The sequence below is a fragment of the Pinus tabuliformis genome, chromosome X (assembly GCF_031772625.1).
Source record: "Pinus tabuliformis cultivar Carrire ecotype Pingquan chromosome X, CPIR1, whole genome shotgun sequence".
NCBI lineage: Eukaryota > Viridiplantae > Streptophyta > Pinopsida > Pinales > Pinaceae > Pinus > Pinus tabuliformis.
The window spans coordinates 590,062,657-590,084,045 of NC_142308.1; the positions used below are offsets into that span (position 1 = coordinate 590,062,657).

Sequence of the window (21,389 nt, forward strand, 5' to 3'; positions counted from 1 at the left end):
CGAAATATTTGATTTATGTTTAAAATAGATCATACAATTATAAATCCCAATGGAAAATCTTCGTTTCCAATATTGAAACTTTAATTATAATAAAATGCATTTTAAAATTTATATTTAATAATATTAGCAGAAGTGCTGCGCAATATATGTTTGCTGTGTACAATCCACAAGCAATTCAATTTTGAAATCGAATAGTAATAGCTGCTACTAATCCAATTTCTTTGCTGCGTACAATCCACTAGCAATTCAATAGGACTAATAGCAACTCCTACTCCAATTTTCTTTGCCGTGTACAATCGACAAGCAATTCAATTTTGAAAGCTAGTAATAGCTTCTCCTAATCCGACTTTCTTGCTGTGTACAATCCACAAGCAATTCAATATTAAAAGTTAGTAATAGCTACTCCTAATCCAATTTTAACAATGAATCGAGAAACAGATTTTTAAGATTAAACACCGGATCAAGTAGCTAAAAAGACCATTACCCGAATCACCCAAACCAAATACTTATTTGTAATGATTTTGGGAACTTTTACCTTTCAAAAATCTCTTAAAAAAGAGTCCAAAAAGGATGGACACTTCATGCCACCTAAAGAAGTTGGTCTCTTCCCACAGAACACATGCCCATATGAAACAATCCTCAAGAAGAAAAGACCATTACCGAAACCAAATACTTATTTTTAGTATTTTTTGGGAACTTTCCCTTTTAAAAATCTCTACAATGAGCCCAAAGAGGATGGGCACTTCATGCCACCCACAGAAGTTGGTCTCTTCCCACAGAACACGTGCCCATATGAAACAATCCTCAAGAAGAAACACTCTCCTTCCAGTGAGCATCTCAAACCACCTATAGGGTATTGAACCTGACATATCTCAAACCACTTATAGGGAATTGAACCTTGGTGGAGGATAACCAACCTGACATCCAAGTGCCTTCACAGTTAACGAACGCCCCATCCCATACATTTTCAAATATGTGCACAGCAAATTAAATATCTCAATTTCTGCTTTTAAAATTTCAGTTCCAAAACGTGTGCCCACAAAGGCTTTACCAAATTAGAAGCAGATAATGGCTCAGCTGTCGGTCCGTAAGAAAGAATCAAAGTAATGACGAGTCTATGAACACCTAAAGATGATGCATGGTGTTCAGGAATTTATATAAGCTTACTAAGAAAAGGAAACAGGTAATTTTATCTAAACAATAATACGCTTATCCAGGTCGGACGAAAAAGAATTTGCAAGTTGAAAACTTTGCCAATATCCAGATTATTATTTCAAGGGAGCAAACACTCCCATCTACCAATATTTGTCACTGGAACAGCATGAGGAATCCCTTCTACCAATCCTGATATTTTAGATATGTCATTAGCTTTGATCATTTGAAATATTTGTTAAAATGGAGTCTCTGAGTTGAGATGAGAATGACTATTTTCGGAGGCATATTTTCCAGCATTAATGGTGAACATTCACTGATAAGAACTTATACTAGTCCAAAAAATAATCAAATTGTTGTTATAATTACAAATGCTAGCCAATTGTTTAAAAAATTGTGGTTTGCTATTATGACAAGTATGAGATGGGACATTTTACTGATGTCTTTTATCCCCAGAAGCAACAAATACAAGCATATGTTCAAACCACGAAGCGCAGATTCCTGCTCTCCACCCTAATAATTGCAACATATGTACATATAACATTTCGATTTAGTACATGCTCTCATAAACCAAACTGTAGATGTTCACAAAATAAGATATGACTGAAGAATCATCTGGAATCGCATGTATTGCAACACAGGCCCAACGCTTAAATTTTGCCAAAGGAATTCGTGTCCAAAAAGAAAACAAATTAATAATGGTACAGATGATCAATCCTACGTCAGCAAGCTGCTGTTGTAATACCGATGTGGTGAAAAGTACAGGACAGTAGTTCAGAATACCCCATGTACTTAGATACATTGTGATAGTCTCCGAATAATCTACAATATCCAACTCACTTGGAGATTTCCCTCCAAAACGTATTAAATCTATACAGTTGCTCGCTCTGGTATAGAACATATTAGAAGCTAAGATATAAATATTACATGCCATTTGAAACCCTTCTCAACAAGCAGCCTGTAATTCCATTTTACACAAACATAAAATGAGATGGATAGAACCACAATTTTAACTTGATCTTTGTCACATGCCGGATCTGAAACTAATATACTTCTGTTACAAAACTCCAATACTCTATAGCATAGAAAAGTGTGGACATCCATCCAAACTATCATATGATTTATATTACAGATGAATCAACCTCAAGTCCCATCCATAAAAAGAGAATTGCTACGGGATAAGCAATCCCTGCTTTTCAATTGTATATCTTCACAGACCTCTTAAATGAATGGCGATTCTGCCAACAGCAATACTACATTAGATTTAAAAATAAAGACATTGAGAAGGTTCAAAAGAAAATTTAAGACATCCAAGTCCTGTACTACCTGGCTGACTTGGTGAATTCTCTTCGATGTATTGTCAGAATGCTCCAACCCAAGGTACTGCTCCCAAGCACCATAAAAATCTCGCCTCTTGAATAAGAGAGAAACACTTAAGTTAAATATTGCAATTGTTTATATGGCTAGTCTCCGTTTCATCTGTTCCACTGAGTTTCCAGATAGAAACATCAGCAGATCTCCCAGAAATATAACACATACCTGAAAACGATGGTATACACTGTCTGTATCTTGAAGGTACTCAGGACGACCCAAGGAAAGGAATGCAAACTTCCACTATTTCAGGAAACACAAGAGGTTAAAAGCAGAGTTACATGACAATAATGGTTCCATTTTCAAAATCAATTTTCTAGCAAGGCCATTTTCCCAAAAAGTTTCGAGGCAAGAGAAATGGTTTAAGATTTGTATATTAGGCAACCTATTAATCACCTTAGCAAATTCTTCATCAGGGACCTGCAATTTCTTCTTGATTCGTTCTTTAACCTCTGATAAGATCTCACCCTCATGAATAACAAAAAAGAAAGGCTCTCCAAAGTTGTGGATCTGTTTCAAATTTTATGAGATTTAACTGTTCTTTAGATTTTATTTTAACAAAATAATCAAACAATTTGTTAATAGCTATATCCTCCGGCAGAAAGTAGTCAAAACATTACTCACTATATGGTTTTGTGATGAATCCTGGTTAAAATGGTAAACATGAATCAACCTGTCACCTGGACTCAGATTCCTCTCTTCTTCTGGGATCTGTCCAGCATCCACAATGGAAATATGAGAACAAGTTCTACCATATAAGCATTACTTTCTATGTAACTGAACTACACAAAATGGTATAATATAGTATAAGCACCTCCTCTGCCCGCAAAGTCCAATACTGATCATTTATCTTCTCAATCTTTTCATTTATAGAAAAAATCTGCATAGAGAAGGTCCATCACATATCTCATTGTTCATACAAATAATTAAAGTGGCCATTGTAAGAATCAAACATAAATTGGAAAGTCAAAGAGAAGCCCCCAAGTCCAACCTTGTAAATTTTGTGGTAGAAGACCTCAAGTAGTCGAAGCTCTGCATTTGGGTTCGATAGCTCCACCTTCAAGAACAGAAAAAGGGAAGTGTATTACTAAATGCAATAAACAAGAATTCCATCACCCCATGTAATTTTAGTCGAGGAAATATGTAACCCACAACATGAAGAGAAATGGCATGACTGCATAATGCCTGATAATTGTTATCTCTTAAATTGCAACTCTCATATACATGACTAAAGAAACTAAAGTCTCCAACATAAACTATTCAAGGATACAATAATAATAATAATAATAAAAATAAAAAAGTTCCATACAATTTTCCCTTTCAACCACGCTAAGCAACCCAAAGTCTTAGCAAAATCTCTTTACATATACCATAAAATGTCTAACATTATAAGAAAATAAAACAGATACTATAAACCTACTTTGGATTCTAATGACGTCTTAAAACCCATTTATCTTTTTATGGGCCCTGCAAAGATGCCATAACATAAATATCGTATATGGTTATAGAATTTCATGTAACATTGGATCACCAAATCCTTGAGTACTCATCTAAAGTCTAAACAACATGTTGACATTGACAAGATAGACGAGTTTGACAATTTTAGACTAACGTTTATTTCAATTCACACCCAATGCACAAAAAAAGAACACAGGTGAAAAAGAAAACTCATGATCTGGTATAAATGCAAGCCTGCAACCAAATATAGGTCAAGAAAACCAGCTTGAATGATGATAAGCTGAAGGAAACAAACCTTTAATATCTACATAAAATGGCATAGACTCTACCACTAACTCATTTAAGTGTATGAAAAGAAGCAAGCCTTCTTCTGGCCATGAAACTTTATTCTTGTATATATACCTCAGAGTGTGGGTTAAAGTTTGACCTTGTTCAGACAACCTGTACTCATGTTTTCCTTTATATGATCTTATAAATCCTGTTGGCAAAACTAGCCAAAGGTGTAAATAAAATCATAACTTCTTGTCAATGTGATCTTTACATTAATGCAAAAGCTGATTTGTGGGTTACGTGTTTATTATTTGGAGGAAAGATGAATTCATGTTTTTCCTCCATATGGTCTTAAGGTTATGTCATAATTTGCTAGGGATACTCGTGGACTGTACTTGAAAACATTTTCATTATTAATCCAATCAGCAAGAGCTGAACAGATGAAAATACCCAAAGAGAAAGGCATGACTCATGTATGGAACACTATAAGGAAAAAAAGTAACATAGACCTTGAAACTTCGAACATAAATTACTAACTTTGTGCATGAAAAACACTCAATTCAACCCCAAATCATTTCAGTCAAAAAACATCAAAAAGAGGCAAAACGTTGAATTGTAACATAAAAAGGAAGTCACCGAAAAAATACCTTTGTTTTGAGTTCATTTAGGACATCACCAACAGTGCTGTGTTTCGGTAGTCGTATAACATGCACGGATATCTGCTGATCAGAGAAACAAATGAGACAGCTTTTTTCTTTATATTGTACGCTTCAATCATACAAAAAAAAAATCGTAATAAAGTAATCAGAATCAAACAAATTCTCACCTCATCTTTCATTGCATGGTGAAATGTAACCTTTAAAGATTTCAAGCCTTGCAGCTCTGAAAGTGGTATATCCAGTACTTCATAATACAATATATCCGAAATCTGCCCAAACCCACAATAGGATCTTCAACAGCATGATATAGTGAAGAAAGAGACGAGATACTGAAACCAATGAGCACCAAAAAAGTTGAATTATACTATCAAGTAGAAGAATGATAGAAAATCCCTACAATCTGGAGATGTTTAACAATTCATCTTCAGACTGATGAATTCCTATCAAATTTTTCTGACCTGATTGTAATTCACCAGCATATCACTCAAGGGGTCAACACCTCGACGCTTGATTGGTTGAGGTTTTGGCTGCTGCGAAATACAGTTATGTGACGTGAGCCTAAGTTTTGAAGGATCATCTAAACCAAGTTGATTTGCAACCCTCTTAACAACATCATCATAAGGATCCAGCTTTGACCTGCAAACATCACATATGAACGCAACGTCGATAAAACAAGTTCCAAAAACAAACAAGCCTTCTATCTGTTTCTAGAAAAATGAATAACATACACACTGAACCTCTTTGACATATTAAAGTGCATTGCATGTAAATAGAATTGTACTTACAGTTCAAGACAGAAATCATCTTCTTTTGGCTTATCCAGACGCCGGAAATGAACAATCTACACAACATATGCAATCAGAAACTCAATGTCTGTTGAAATGACTTTCAAAACCAAGGAATGTATTGTGTTCACAAGACATAATAAGATTGAGTGGCACAGCATAATTATCCAACTCCCACTGGTAAGACACCCCCCCCCCCCGGGGGCACTGTTGGATATGCATTCCATGCCACCAGACTCGGGAGCAGCAAACATAATATGCAATCCCATTCTTATTAAAAAACGCATTTATTTGAAAGAAATATTTGCAGAAATTACTTTCTTTAAAAAGAAACTAGTGACTAATATGAAACCCACATGGTTAACTAGGCAACCCATGAAACTTAATCCGTTCTATACAAGAGCGATTATTTTAGAATAGTCCCTACTGCAGCAATTGGTGATCTACTTATACTAAATGTTTCAAGGGAATGTTCCTTTCTAGAAAGATTGGATAGCTCATGCATTGTGCAAATGTGACCAAGGTCCAACTTGTACAGGCACATGATGACAATTAATGGGGTTTGTGAAATACCAATATCTTTGAGCCTCTATAAAAGGACTACTTGGGAGACAGAGTCGAAAATTTTCTAAAAGTCTACAAAGCAGCAATAGACTTTTGAAAAGTAATGTTGTGCCCACTGCCTCCTCAATGATGACTCAAGTGTAAATACGTAATCAATGGTCTGATGTGCAGGTCAAAATCCAACCCATCCTCTAGCTCTAAGGTGTCTCCAATCAAGCTCCCTAGAAAGCTTCATGTGGAGGACTATAATATAGAGCCTTGAGAAGATGTGGCTTACTCTAAAAGTCTACAAAGCAGCAATGGACTTTTGAAAAGAAATGTTGTGCCTCCTCAATGATGACTCAAGTGTAAATACGTAATCAATGGTCTGATGTGCAGGTCAAAATCCAACCCATCCTCTAGCTCTAAGGTGTCTCCAATCAAGCTCCCTAGAAAGCTTCATATGGAGGACTATAATATAGAGCCTTGAGAAGATGTGGCTTACCGTGATTGTTTTGTAACTGTTAGGATCTGTGTCAGAACCAAATTTGTAGATTGACTGAATAGTGGGATGTGACAAAGTCTGTGGGAAACTTGTCTGGACAACATGCTTGAACAAATCAGCCAAGTTCCATAGATGGTTGAATAGGGATCATGTTGCACACTCAAACAAGATCCTGCAAACTAAACCCCTAGATATGTGTAACTTATAGTGATCTCAATCTCTTCCCGCCGAAAGTAGAAATTTTAATCAAATAGAACACACTTCAACACATTCAAGATCATAACCTTGGTTTTACCCACATTAACTGTCCTCTATCAAAGGTCACAGATCTTGGATAAAGCATTGAATTTCAATTACAACTAACCATGTTGATGTGAATTACGATGTTTATGGTTGCTTACATGGAGTCAAAGTTGGCTCTAAAAGTCACAACAGCAACATTTTTGCCAATGCAACTAAAATATCCAAAAAGATTTGAGCCAAAATTGTGCCCTACCCATAAACAAAATTATGACGTTTAAACATAAGCTTGAATGGCAAATCTATGACATTTTCATATTTTTCACAAAAAAATCTAAAAATAAAAAACATTTTAAACATCAAAATAATGTTGCTATTTGAAGCCAAATGCAGTTGTGAGGAATGCAAAAGTCATACCCCAAAAGTACAATAATATAAGATAATTTTATAAATGTCCAACAAGTGACCACAAATAGGTTAATGAGATGGCTAAATACAATAGTATCAATACACTATGAGAGTGGGAGGGTCACTCCTATAAAAAGACCAAAATGTATCTAATCTAAGATTTAACTTTTATATGTAGGAAAGAAAGTGTCATTGGAAACATGGATGCCCCAAAGGAGGATACAAGGGAGAAGAAGAATCCTTGGTGCCTCCTATACCTGTCACCTAAAAAGGAGAAGCAAATGCTACTATAGGGGCCATGCACCGTCGTAAATGTGTCTCTCCTAACATTCAAAGCCAAGGAGAAGAAAAAAATCATGATAAGATAAGATAATTTTATTAATGTCTGACAAATGACCACAGAAGTAGGTCAATGGGACTGAAGAGTACAACCAATATGAGCATAATGTGGGAATGCCAGCACAACACCTAGAAAATGGCAAAAATGATATCAAGAAAGAAACCTACATATATATTGTCTAAAATTGTGACAAAGGTACAATGATTAAAACAAAAAGACAGTTTGTCCAAGACTAGAAGAGGTGGACAACCCAACACAAGAACCTATTAAGAAATGGAGATCAAACAATGGGGCCAATGATGTCAAAGTCTCCTAAGTCTGATGGTTGAAGGCAAGGGGCCCTAGCTGGGCACTAGATAGCTGTTAGATTCTCCTCGGACCATCGAGGAGTCTGGCTACCTACTTCTAACATCTAAAGGTGGAAAGAAGGAAACTCCAAATAGATCTTTGGTTGCTCCTCTAGATCTAGGAGGTAGTCGGATGGAAGAAGCATGCTCTACTGTAGATCCATCTGGAGTCAATCTCTCTAATTCTCTAAGAATGTGTGGCATCATGTATGTTCCATCATCTGCGAACCAACCTCAATAATATGGGGTGGTCTCCTATAAGACGAAGCTAAGGAGACCAAGTAAAGGGAAACTCCCAAGTCCCTCTAGAGGTAGTGATAGTGTCCTCTCATCTCATAGTATAGGAGACACCGAAAAATGAGGTGCCTCTATGTCTCCGACCCCTGGAGGTGGAACACCTAGCAAATCCTATTAGATCATGGTATGTGTTGATCTATGTCTATCCGAAGTTGATGGGAGCCAACCCAAAGTTCTCCAAAAGGGATCTTGAGTGAGTGTATCCAATGTTTGCATGTATATTGGAAGCTATGTTGCATGAGTTTCTGGAACGTTGGGAACTTGGGTACAGGTGTCGGGAACAGCTAGAGGTTTCCCCAAAATTTACAAGAAACGGCTAATCGAGAGCGGTAATATTATATAATAATATATATATATATATATATATATATATATATAATATATATTCAAATACTAAAATCAATTTAAATATGTAAATAATAAATATATAATCTCTCTTATATATAAATATTTAATATATTCTCTGGGTGTCTCTCTCCCTGAGTCTCTCCCTTTTATGTATATAAAATATTAAATAGCCAGTTCATTATCAGTCCTGTGACACATGACGAGTCTTTAAAACAATCTAGCTTAAAAATACAAAGTTACAGTTTTACATATGTTTTTCTAGTTATTCTTAAGAGGAAAAGTAAAGCAACTCTAATGTTTAAGCATTGACTGCCACATACAACATGCACACACAATCTTCTGTGATATATATACATAAACAGCAAAAGAAATACTCATCAGCATGACATCCCAGATAGCGCACTTACATCGAGGTGCCACACATTTCCTTAACCCATCAAGGGATTGCTCCAATTTCTCAATTAAGGATAATGTGTTAAGGATGTCTTTGGCCTTTCTTCCTGCGAATGTTTCAACATAGGCTCATGTTTTGTGGGCAGTTCAACATATTTCTCTACAGGCTTTGTATTCCCCAAGTTCCAACCCCAGGGAACGTCGAAACTCCAAAAAAACAATCTTCAAAGCTCTCTGAACTTTCCCTAGCTCCCATTGCAGCTCCTGCTGAAAAGGGAACGTTCCCATACAGTTCCAAAGCTCCCGAGAGTGCAAAAACCATTGGAACGGGTTTCCCACCTCTCGGGAGCGGTTCCCGTGTAACAAAGATTGGAAGCAAACAATCATGCCATCACGCAGCTCCAAAGCGTGCTCTAGGTAGAAAGGCATCTTGAGCACAAGCTTGGAGAGGGTAATAGAAGATAGTTAGTCTTGATGATCTAGAAGACGTGTTGATCTATGGTGTATCTCTATATATCAAGGGAGGTGCCTATTGTTGTCCTTTGAACACAAAGGATTGTCAACTAGATAGATAAGCCTTGTCCTAGGACCTAACAACTCCACACAAGTCTCATTGGTGGGGCACAAGAGACCTTCCAAGGTCTCGTGGACCTTAAATGGTGCTACCATCTACCTATTCATTGGTGCCCATAATTGTTGGAAGCATCGAGAAAAAGATGCATCAAAAAACCTAGCGCTAAGAGAACATGGAGAAAAAGAAAGCCTTGTATATCAAATAGCACCAACAATAGGTACAAACACAATAAGTATGACAAGATATATAACCTAAGTTGCACGAAACGGGGAAACGGAAACGAGTTTCCGAAACGGGAAGTGATACGAAACGCGACCTCCCCAAATTTTGGAAATGGGGAAACGCGAATAGCCCTTTATTTAAAAAACAAATCTATCAATAAAAAACGTTTTTCATATTTTTGGCTGCCTAAACCCTAGAAAAATTGAAGAAATAGTAAGAAAAAACTAAAAAAATGAATGTGGCTTACCCAAATTAATTATCTGTGGCTGAGACTACCCCGAAATGCCAGAAAAGAGAAGAGAAATATGGTTGTAGCTGAGCCAAATCTGCTGCTACTGAAATCTCCTGCTGAAATCTCTTTCTCTTGCTGCTGAAATCTCTTTCCCCTGCTGCTGGAATCTACTTTGCTCATTGCTCAAAACACCCTAGCTGAAACAACTGCCAGTCTCCAAGAAAAACGACTTGCTGAATACTGTGATGAGAGAATGAGACAAACTGCTCTTTTATAACTTTAGAATAGGTTTCTAGAACATCCTGGAAACCCTAAAACAATTTAAAAACAAATTAAAAAAAAAAAAATTAAAAACAACTGTTTTTTGGGGAAACGTGGCCCGTACGGCCTGGAAACGTGTTTCCGGCCGTACGGCCACGTTTCCGTTTCGGGAAACGTGGCCGTACGGCCGGAAACGCGTTTCTAGGCCGTACGGTACGGGGAAACGCGTTTCGTTTCGTTTCCCCTAGGGAAACGACCCCTAGGGCCACGTTTCCTGCAACTTAGTATATAACATTTCTAGTTTTTTTACATCTTTGGTGTTATTACTCCTCCCTTGTCTTTACATTCTCCAAAACCTTTGCATTTCCAATGTTTTGACCTCAGAAATCTCATAAGCATTTACTATTTGGCTTACTAAAAAATTGGCCCAAAAGATACAAAGAACAAAAAAGGACCTCTTGTGAAACTACAAATCTTGTTCGAGAAGAACCCAGCTAACTTTTTTAAGTTGAAAACATTTGCTAAGGCAATGTTTCTATCAACACAACAAATACACCCAAAATAATGTGTAGAATTGTGACCTATGGTCCTATACATATTCAAAATTGCAACATTTAAACATTGCCTATGCAATGAAAGTATAAGGATGCTTTCAATTTTTTCATTAAGAGTCAAAAGTATTGTTCTATACCTCGAATCATCAACAATTTTTACACTAAATGTAATTGTGACAAGAGTACAAAAATTATTTCCCAAAAGCACAACAAAAGACCCAAAGCTAGGAGAACATGGAGAAGAAGATAGCCCTATATATCAAATAACACTAGTGACAAGTACAAACACAATAAGTTAGATAAGACATAGATCATTTATGACTGGCTTTTGCAATTTCTTGAATCATTGGTGTAATGTTACTCCATTATATTTAATTTTCTCCAAAGCCTTCAACATATCCGATTTCTTGACCTCATCAATTTTAGAAGCATTTACTAGTTTGTGTGAGTTGGTATAGCTCAGATAAGTGTTCTAGTCTCATATTGTGTCTACGAGGCTAGGGTACACATTTTCTCCAATACGACTAATTGGTTTTGTGAGAAAAGGCCTTGATTAGAATTTACTAACTCTAACTTAGGGAAACAACTTAATTAATCAGTATTAATTGGGGTAAATTGATTTTCCTCTAGAGACATCCGGAAAAGTAACTTGATAGAGTCAAGATGATCTTAGCCCTCGATTATGATTAGATCATGGCCATTGATTCGTCAACGAGAGATTATAAGAGGAAATCGATGGGCAATTGGAGAACACATTGAGACATAGATTTGCAATGAGAGCAAGGGCGCAGGGGCATCAGCAGCATGGGTTTAAGCTGAGATTGTCGGTGAAGTTCTTCATAGAGAACTCCAAAGAAATTTGGCGATCGATTTTTCTACACTGAGGTCGATTTTCCAGTAGTGCAAGTTGCTCTAGCAGGGGGTGCGAATTACCTAGTTTGGCTGTGCAAATTGCTAAGTGAGGAGAAATTACGAAGAAAGTGAATTTTTAGAAGAGAGATCGATTTGCACAAGAGAATTGATTTGCCGAGAGAGAGAGACTTTCTAGTGGAGGTCGTATTTATTTTCCCAGCTAGTGCGAGTAGCCAGGCGGGTCGAGTTTCTCAGTCAGGGCCACACGTGTAAGCCAAAATCACCTTCAGAGGGAGGGAGGTAGAATTAATTTTGGTGGGTCAAATAGCTTCCAGGAGGTCTAAGGAGTCTTGCAGAAGTGAAGAAATAATTTTGTCGGATTTGTGCTAGTGTCAGGCAAGCAGTTGTAATATTTTTGCTGAAAAATTTTAATAATAAAACCCTCGTTAGCACATTGGTTTTCCCTTCAGGGTTTTTCCAGGAACATTTGTCCGAAAATAATGGTGTTCTATATTTGTGTGTGTGCATATATTTCTCAGTTCCTATATCCATTTTTCATGAAGTTGTGGTTTTGTTTTATTCTGTATTTGTTGCAAAGTAATTGCAGTTGACAAATAATCTGAAAAGATAGGAGAATAATAACTAGAAATTACAACAGTAATGAAAATTTCACATAGTATCAGAGCAGATCTGAGAGCAGAACCTAGATCTGCGCAGGAACAGGAAGGGAAAGCACATGAGGGTTAATACCCAATTTGATTATACCCAGTTTGAGTTATTCAATCCATATCTCCAGTTTATTTGAGTTCAAAGATTTCCAGAGATGGTCGCAAAAGGATTGAGAGATCATGACAAGTTGGATGGAGCCTCTAACATTGGAGTATGGAAGGCCAGGATATTGTTTCTATTGGACGAGTATGGTGTGAAGGAGTTTGCTACAACAATTATTGTTGTACCAATAAATACATCCTGTTTCATAAATACAGGAGGGGCAATGCCAAAGTAAATTTCTCGACGGAGTGAGAGATCATATCGTTTTGCCCATCACCGAGAAGGGTAAATCGAAGGAGAGGCGGGATGCCATCGTCAAACTATACCAGGATCCATCAGAAAACTAGAAATTGATCCTCCAGGAGAAGTTGATGACCATCAAGCAGAATAAGGGAGAAGACGTGACTACCTATCTCACCAGAGTTCGATCTATCGGAGATGAACTAGCTTCCACACATTAGAGAAGAGTACAACGAAAGATGAGATGTCAATGCCATCAGTAAATTGTCAACGAGAGGAGATGATGGGAAATTCGTCCGTGTACGAGGTGATCAAATTGTACCAGGATCTATTAGAAAATAGGAAATTGATCCTCAAGGAGAACCTAAGGACCATCAAGCAGAATAAGGGAGAGGATGTTACTACCTATCTCACCAGAGTTCGATCTGTCAGAAATGATCTAGCTACAGTTGAAGAGAAACCCAGTGATGATGAGCTAGTGCGTATAGCACTCAACGAGTTCTCCAAGGAATGGTGGATGTTCGTTCAGGTGATTTCAAGAAGAGACAAACTTCCAGATTGGGATTGGCTATGGAGTAACTTCACTCAGGAGGAGTTGAAGCTCAACTTAGTTGTGGGCACCAGCAATAGTGGCAAGGTACCGAAAATTGAGAAGGAGCATGAGCACGTCACCTTAGCAGGAAAGGGCAAAGCAAAGAAGGGGTCCAGTAAAGGGCCTAGCTCGAAAGGAGAGAAGAGCAAGAAGGACCTATCAAATGTCAAGTGTGATGTCTGTCACAAGTTTGGCCACTAAGTAAGTGATTGCCCACTAAGGAAGAAGGGCAAGAAGCAAGTTTCAACTTTAGCAGATGCACATGAGCTCTCTCGCAGCATGGAGCAAGAGTTCGCATTGATCACTTGCCTAACTAGCTCAACTTCAGAGGGTGTCTAGTACATAGACAATGGAGCATCATTTCATATGACAGGAGTTAGAGAGTACTTCTCCAGTTATGAGGAGGACATTAGGTTCCAGATTCAAATGGGGAACAAGTCCAAGTGCACTCCAATAGCACGAGGAACTATTCTATTTCAGAGGGAGAACGACAAGCAACTACCCACCCATGATGTGTTGCATGTGCCAAGCCTAGAGATGAATCAAATCTCCGCATCAGTCCTTCAGGACAAAGGGTGTGATGTTCTCTTTAGAGGGGCTAGAGTGTTGTTACAACACAAGGATTGCAGGTCACCTATAGCAGTTGGGGTGAGGAGCGATTGGTTATACAGGTTGTAGTTAGACACACCCAAGGCACTAGTTAGCAGTAGCAGTCTGAGAGACTAGGGGGAGCTTTGGCATAGGAGGTTTGGCCATATTCATCATGGAGCACTTAGACTACTTCGGGAGATGGTGACAGGTGTTCCGAAGATGAGCACAGAGCACGACGATGTGTGTAGAGGATGTGTGTAGGGGAAGTTTGCCAAGGCATCTTTTCCAAGGAGTGACAGTAAATCGCAAGCTACTTTGGACCTTGTACACTCAAAACATATGTGGGTCGATGTCGACAAAATCTCTCAAGGGATACAAGTACTTTTGTACTTTTATAAAGGATTTCTCCTGGAAGACCTGGACCTATTTCTTGAAGACTAAGGATGAGGTCTTCAATCGCTTTCACAAGTATAAGGCTCTAGTAGAGAATGCGACAAGCAAAAGGATTCGGACACTTTGGTCCGATAATGAAGGGGAATACACCAGCAAAGAGTTCCAGGAGTTCTGCACCAAAGTAGGAATCAGGAGAGAGTGGACGATTCCTTACAACCCACAGCAGAATGGGGTCACTGAGAGAAAAAACCGATCGATTTCGAAGGCAGCCAAAGCTATGTTGTATGGCCAAGATCTCAAATGCTATCTATGGGCAGAGGCATGTAGTACGGTAATTTACATTCAGAACAGGGTCCCACAAAGAGCACTTGGCAAGATGTCTCGCATGGAGGCTTTCACCGAGAAGAAGCCACGTGTCAATCATTTTAGGATATTTGGTTGCCTAGACTACTCCCGTATTCCAAGAGAGACACGTTCGAAGTTGGATCAGATTGCAAAGTGAGGTTATTTTGTTGGGTACAACAAAACCTCAAAGGCATGCAAGATTTTCATCCCAGGCGCCAAGAGGATTATAGTCATGCAAGATGTCATGTTCATGGAGGACAAGGTGTACAGAAGATCCAGACAGATGCTAGCAGCAAAAGATCAAAGTGAGCAGCTAGTAGAAGCACCCAAAGTACAGCAATAGAATCAGGGGCAACAGCAAAGCACTAGTACAGTGACCAGTACGAGCACAGGATCAAGTGTGAATGCTTCTAAGGCTTCACAAAGTATAGAGCAGCAAATGCAGCAGATTAGGGAGATGCATCAACAGGACATGGAGGTGGACATTCTCAACTCCACTATTGGCAGGAGGAACCGAGAGGTTCAAGCTACACTCAAAGGTGCTCAAGAGTTTGTTGGGGCTCCTTGGATGAGCAAGAGAGAGCAGAGACAACCAAAGCGGTAAACTGGCAAAATGGCATTGGTCATTCAGCTAGTAGTGAGAGAGCATTCTAGCTATTAAGAGGTCGCACAACAGTAAGTGTGGCAAGATGGGATAGACTATAAGGAGTCATTTGCTCCTGTGGCCAAGTACACTTCTATATGAGTCTTGATTTCATTAGCAGCATAGATGGTGTGGCAAATCCATCAGATGGATGTCAAGATGATGTTCCTCATTGGTGAATTGGAAGAGGTGTACATTGAACAACCGGAGGGCTTTGTAGCACAGCAAAGAGACGCACATGTGCAGGTTTAAGAGGGCTTTGTATGGGCTCAAGCAAGCTCCCGGGGTGTGCTATGAGTGCATCGACAGATACTTGCAAGGCATGGGCTTTGTGAAGGGTGAGGCGGACAACAACCTCTACTACTTGGTGGTTGGAGGGATGTACTCATTCTTGTCCTATACGTGGATGACTTGTTCTTTACAGGTTCACTAGGGCTCATCGAGGAGTGCAAGAGGGACCTTGCAACTGAGTTTGAGATGAAGTATTAGGGCTCATGCACTAATTTCTAGATATGGAGGTATGGCATAAAGATGGTGAGATCTTCCTTGGTCAAGGGAAATATTGTATCGAGAGCCTGAGGAGATTCAGGATAGAGGATTATCTGGCCATGTCTACACCATTAATCAACAATTGGAGAAAAATAGATGCATCCAAGGAGAAGGATGTGGACCCCACCTTGTACATGCAGTTGACCGGTTCTCTCATGTATCTAGTCAACACCAAGCCAGGCATATCCTATGTAGTTAACTCTCTAAGTCAATTCATGGTGGAGCCGAAGTGAGCGCATAAGATAGCAACTAAACATGTGTTGAGGTATTTGTGTGGCACAATTGAGTATGGGATCAGTTATCCTCGAGGTGATGGTGTTAGATTGGTCAACTATACTAACGCAAACTGGGCAAGGAACACAATAGATCGGAAACGCACTTCAAGGTGTTGCTTCAGCATGGGATCTGGAGTTGTTCTTGGAATAGCAGGAAGCAGAAGTCTGTGGCACTAAGACCAATCGAGGCAAAGTACATAGCAACAAGCATGGCTACATGCGAGGCCATTTAGCTTCGAAAGTTGTTGGTAGCCGTTTTTCGTCAAAGTGTAGAGACTACAGTGATACACTGTGACAATCAGAGTTTCATCAGGTTGTTAGAGAATATGGTATTTCATGACAGGTCCAAGCACATAGACATCAGGTAACACTTCATCAAGGATTGTGTGCAATGCAAGATAGTCCAACTACATTATGTACCTACAGATGAGCGGTAGAAAATATTCTAACAAAAGCTTTGGGGAAGGCGAGGTTCATCTTCTTCAAAGACAAGTTAGGTTTTATGCAGAACACCTTCCTTGCTACGAGGGAGTGTTGGTGTATAGCTCAAACAGGTGTTCTAGTCTCAGTGTTTATGAAGCTAGGGAACACATTTTCTTCAATACGCAGAATTGGTTTCGTGAGAAAAGGCCTTGATTAGATTTAATTAAGCAGTTAAATAAATTTTCCTAACTTAGGGAAACAGCTTAATAATCAATATAACTTGGAGTAAATCGATTTTCCTTTAGAGAAAACTGGAAAAGTCACTTGATGGAGTCAAAATGATCTTAGCCATCGATTGTAATTAGAACATGGTCATTGATTCGTCAACAAGAGATTATAAGAGGAAATTGATGGGCATTTGGAGAACACATTGAGACACAGATTTGCAGTGAGAGCAAGGGTGCAGAGGCAGCACAGGGACATCAGTAGCAAGGGTTTTAGAGGAGATTGTTGGTGAGATTCTTCACAAAGATTTTCAAGAAAATTTGGAGATTGATTTTTCTGCAATGAGAGGCCGATTTTCCAATAGTGTGAGTTTCTCCAGCAAGGAGTGTGAATTACACAGTTTGGCAGCACAAATTGCTCAATGAGGATAAATTCTTAAGCAAGCGAAGTTGCAGAGGAGAGATTGATTTGCACAGGACAATTAATTTGGCGGGAGAGAGATTTTCTAGTGGAGGTCGTATTTATTTTCCCAACCAGTGGGAGTAGCTGGGAGGGTCAAGTTCCTCAGCCAAGGCCGCACATGCGAGTCAAAATCACCTTCAGAGGGAGGCCTAATTGATTTTGGTGGGTCAAATAGCTTCCGAGAGGTCTGAGGAGTCTTGCAGAAGTGAAGAAATAATTTTGGCGGAGCTTTTCCAGTGTCAAGAAAGCAGTTGTACTATTATTTTTGCTAAAGAATTTTAATAATAGAACCCTCATCTTCCAACTAGTTTTCCCTTTAGGGTTTTTCGTGGGACATTTTTTCGAAGGTTTTTCGTGGGACATTTGTTCGAAAATACTGGTGTTCTATATTTCTGTGTGCGCATATTTTTCTCAGTTCCTATATTCATTTTTTTGTGAAGACACAGTTGTGTTTTATTCAGTGTTTGCCGCAAAGTAATTGCAATTGACAAATACTCTAAAAAGGTAGGAGAATAATAACCAGAAATTGCGTTAGTGATCATAATTTCACAGTTGGCTTACTAAAGCCCAAAAGACTCAAAGAACAAAAAACGAATTACTGAAAAACTACAAATCACACTAGAGAAGAACCCAGATAACTGTTTTAGAGTTGCAAAATTTGGATAAAGCAACATTTCTATCAATACAAAAAAAATTGCTCAAAACAATTTTTGAGTTGAATTTGACCCCAAAAGTATTTGGGCCACGACTGCAAAAGTCATCCCCCAATAGTAAATACAAAACCTAAAGCTAACAAAACGTGGAGAAGAAGAAATCCATATTTATCAAATACCACCAGCTATATGTACAAACACAAGAAGCAAGCTATAGATATATTACATTCTGGTTGTTTTTGGCAATTTCTTAAATCCTTGGTGTACCTTCAATCTCCCTTACCTTTATATTGCAAGCCTTCCATTTTTTACCACAAGAACCCAAGAGGTATTTGTTACACGGAACCGCTCCTGAGAGGTGGGAAACTCGTTCCAATGGTTACCGCACCCGCGGGAGCTTTGGAACTATATGGGAACGTTACCTTTTCAGCGGGAGCTTCAATGGGAGCTTGGGAAAGTTCTGGGAGCTTTGAAGGCAATTTTTTTTGGAGTTTCAGCGCTCCCTAGGGTTGGGGAATACAAAGCCTGTAGAGAAATATGTTGAACTGCCCACAAAACATGAGCCTATCTTGAAACCTTCGCAGGAAGAAAGGCCAAAGACATCTTTAACACCAATATCCTTAATTGAGAAACTGGAGCAATCTCTTGATGGGTTAAGAAAGCATATGGCACCTCGACGTAAGGGCGATATCTGGGATGTCAAGCTGATGAGTATTTCTTTTGTTGTTTATGTATATATATATATATGAGCCTATGTTGAAACCTTCGCAGGAAGAAAAGCCAAAGACATCTTTAACACCAATATCCTTAATTGAGAAATTGGAGCAATCTCTTGATGGGTTAAGGAAGCGTATGGCACCTCGACGTAAGGGCGATATCTGGGATGTCAAGCTGATGAGTATTTCTTTTTTTGTTTATATATATATATATATATATATATATATATATATATTGCAGAAGATTGTGTGTGCATATTTAATGTGGCAGTCAATGCTTAAACATTAGAGTTGTTTTTTCTCGTAAGAATAACTAGAGAAACATGTCAGAGAACTAATAATGAACTTGACATTTTAGATATATAAAAGGGAGAGACTCAGGGAAAGAGACACCCAGAGAATATATTTATATAAAAGAGAGATTATATATTTATTATTTATATATTTAAATTGATTTTAATATTTGAGTATTTTGAATCAATATTAATTTTGATTATTATATAAATTATATAATTAAAAAAATAATTTTAATTCTTTAATTTCTTATTTTTTATTATATAATATTACAGCTCCCAATTAGCCGTTTCCTGTAAATTTTGGGGAAACCTCTATCCGTTCTGGAAACCCGTACCCAAGTTCCCAACGTTCCCACGTTCCAGAAACTCATGCAACATTGAGTATTTACTATTTGACTCACAAAAAGAATAGCCCAATAGATACAAAGAACAAAAAAGGACTTACAGCAAAACTACTAATCCTGTTAGAAAAGAACCTAGCTGACTTTTTTAGATTAAAAGAATTTTGCAAACCTATATTCAGACTGTTGCAGAGGGAAACAACTACCAACAAAAATACTATAATTTCATCCATGGAATAAACAGAATTTTTTCTCTGCGTTGCAATCCTTCTCATGCATTTTACTTGAAATGCTACATATATTTTAATATCAAAGTAAAAGGGTATTTTACCTGTCTGTTACGCACATACTCCAAAAACAACCGCACATGTGGATATCGATACCGTTCCTCCTCATCTGTCGAGAGAACCCTCTGAAAGCAAATAATATCTCCATCTTCAATCTGCAACATTAATAAGAGGGTTGTTATATTTGAGTTCACAAAATTTAAATGGCACAAGCAATTATAGTGCTGCAGATTCATGGCAAAATGAAGGTATACATGTACATGCAACTGCTAAAAAAGATACAGAATTATGGTAAAATAAAAACATAGAGCTCAAGATATATAGCAAAGATATAAAAATATAAAAATACAAATAGCAAAGATCTAAACATAAACATCCAACAATAAAAATAAATCAAAAGAAGCCATGATACGGCATAGAAAAAATTCACCTGGCTATTTCGGAAAGGAACTCTCTTGTCAATACGCTCACACATAACACAAGGTTCAAACTTAATTTCCTGTCAGTTATAACAATAAAAGCATGGATGAGACTTAGATGGCGATATTGATTACCAAGGTAAAGAATAATCATCAATTTTTCCCAAAAGAGAACAGAACTGCAACGTTCCAGTCCTGGAACCTAATCATATAGAAGAAAATAATTACAAGGGCACTACTGGCATTAAAACAAAAGAGAATTTTTTATACACCCATCTTGATCACTGTTCCAAAACTCATCTTCGACTGACCTCATAAAGCTCAATTTCGGTGTCTGGTGGAAACCCAGCCATTTCATTAAGTTTCAGTAAAATGTCTGCTGGTTTACCTCCAGACTTCTCAAAACTCCTTCCAACATATCTGAGGCCAATATAGATGAAGTTAAAGGTCGAGTAGGTGTAAAATTAAAAAATTCATGTAAATGAAAAAATAAATAACTAATAATAGGAAAACTTTACTACCGCAGTGATTCTTTCTCCGGATCATATAGTTTGAAGAAAAGGAGTATATCGTCCTTCTTCTTTTCAGGTGGTGGAAGAAAGCAAAGATTCTACAGAAAAATATCCAGAGTGTCATCAATAGAAGCAATTCAGTTCACAGAATGCAGCACTTGAAACTTTTTATAAATAATCAAAGAAAATAGCATGTAGGTTATCAGCAAACCAAAGTTGTTGATCTTATGAATTCTGTCAGTTTAAAAAGTTAAATGAAGATGATACAAAATACTGTTAAAAGTTTCAACTTTTCCTAAAGACACATTATCCAATGCTATTAGCATTATCACATGTAATAAGGTAATTTAAAACCAAAAAGTATATACATATATATCTTAAAAATAAGGATCATTATGAAATTATGCAAAGCTACATATGAACTCAGTTATAACAACTTAACTGAAATAAAGATCACTTATGAAATTATGCAAAGCTACATAAGAACTCAGTTAAAAGAACTTAACTGAGACTATCTTACTAATGGAAGCAAAGATTATAGGAATAGATTGTTATACCATGCTATGGAAATAAGATTATCACATATAATAGGGTAATGAAAAAAAAGTTTTAAAAAGAAATAAGGATCATTTATGAAAATATGCAAAGCTACATAAAAACTTGGGAATAGAATGTTACCGGGCCATGCTTTACTTCCATAAACAATTTTAACTCTAGACTTTGCACCTTACTTGAAACCTCCCTCAAGTTACCAACCTGTAAGTTTAAATAATAAAAAAGCAATCTTATAAACTCTTAAAACAAGACACTCTCTCAAGTTTATATTTATTTCTCACATGAAACAA

At 37.7% G+C, this 21,389-nt stretch overlaps 1 protein-coding gene across 6 annotated transcripts in view; it reads right to left on the minus strand.

Moving 5' to 3' along the window:
* Positions 1–1,876: 1,876 nt before the first annotated feature.
* The window catches only part of LOC149141397 (ubiquitin C-terminal hydrolase 13-like), a 191,242-nt gene continuing 171,729 nt past the window's right edge, over positions 1,877–21,389 (minus strand). For 4 of the 6 annotated variants that reach the window (XM_089446292.1, XM_089446291.1, XM_089446289.1 and 1 more), the window contains 16 exons: positions 21,223–21,300; positions 20,554–20,642; positions 20,344–20,452; positions 20,044–20,112; positions 19,658–19,768; positions 5,696–5,751; positions 5,369–5,546; positions 5,078–5,179; positions 4,899–4,973; positions 3,515–3,580; positions 3,338–3,403; positions 3,148–3,234; positions 2,920–3,033; positions 2,692–2,766; positions 2,479–2,565; positions 1,877–2,390 (listed from right to left, as the gene is read on the minus strand). In XM_089446292.1, the coding sequence (XP_089302418.1) occupies positions 2,349–2,390; positions 2,479–2,565; positions 2,692–2,766; positions 2,920–3,033; positions 3,148–3,234; positions 3,338–3,403; positions 3,515–3,580; positions 4,899–4,973; positions 5,078–5,179; positions 5,369–5,546; positions 5,696–5,751; positions 19,658–19,768; positions 20,044–20,112; positions 20,344–20,452; positions 20,554–20,642; positions 21,223–21,300 (1,404 nt within the window). In that variant the 3' untranslated portion in view covers positions 1,877–2,348. Of the gene's footprint in view, positions 2,391–2,478; positions 2,566–2,691; positions 2,767–2,919; positions 3,034–3,147; positions 3,235–3,337; positions 3,404–3,514; positions 3,581–4,898; positions 4,974–5,077; positions 5,180–5,368; positions 5,547–5,695; positions 5,752–19,657; positions 19,769–20,043; positions 20,113–20,343; positions 20,453–20,553; positions 20,643–21,222; positions 21,301–21,389 lie in introns of those variants that run through there. The other 2 variants (XM_089446290.1, XR_016264002.1) reach the window with 2 other exon arrangements.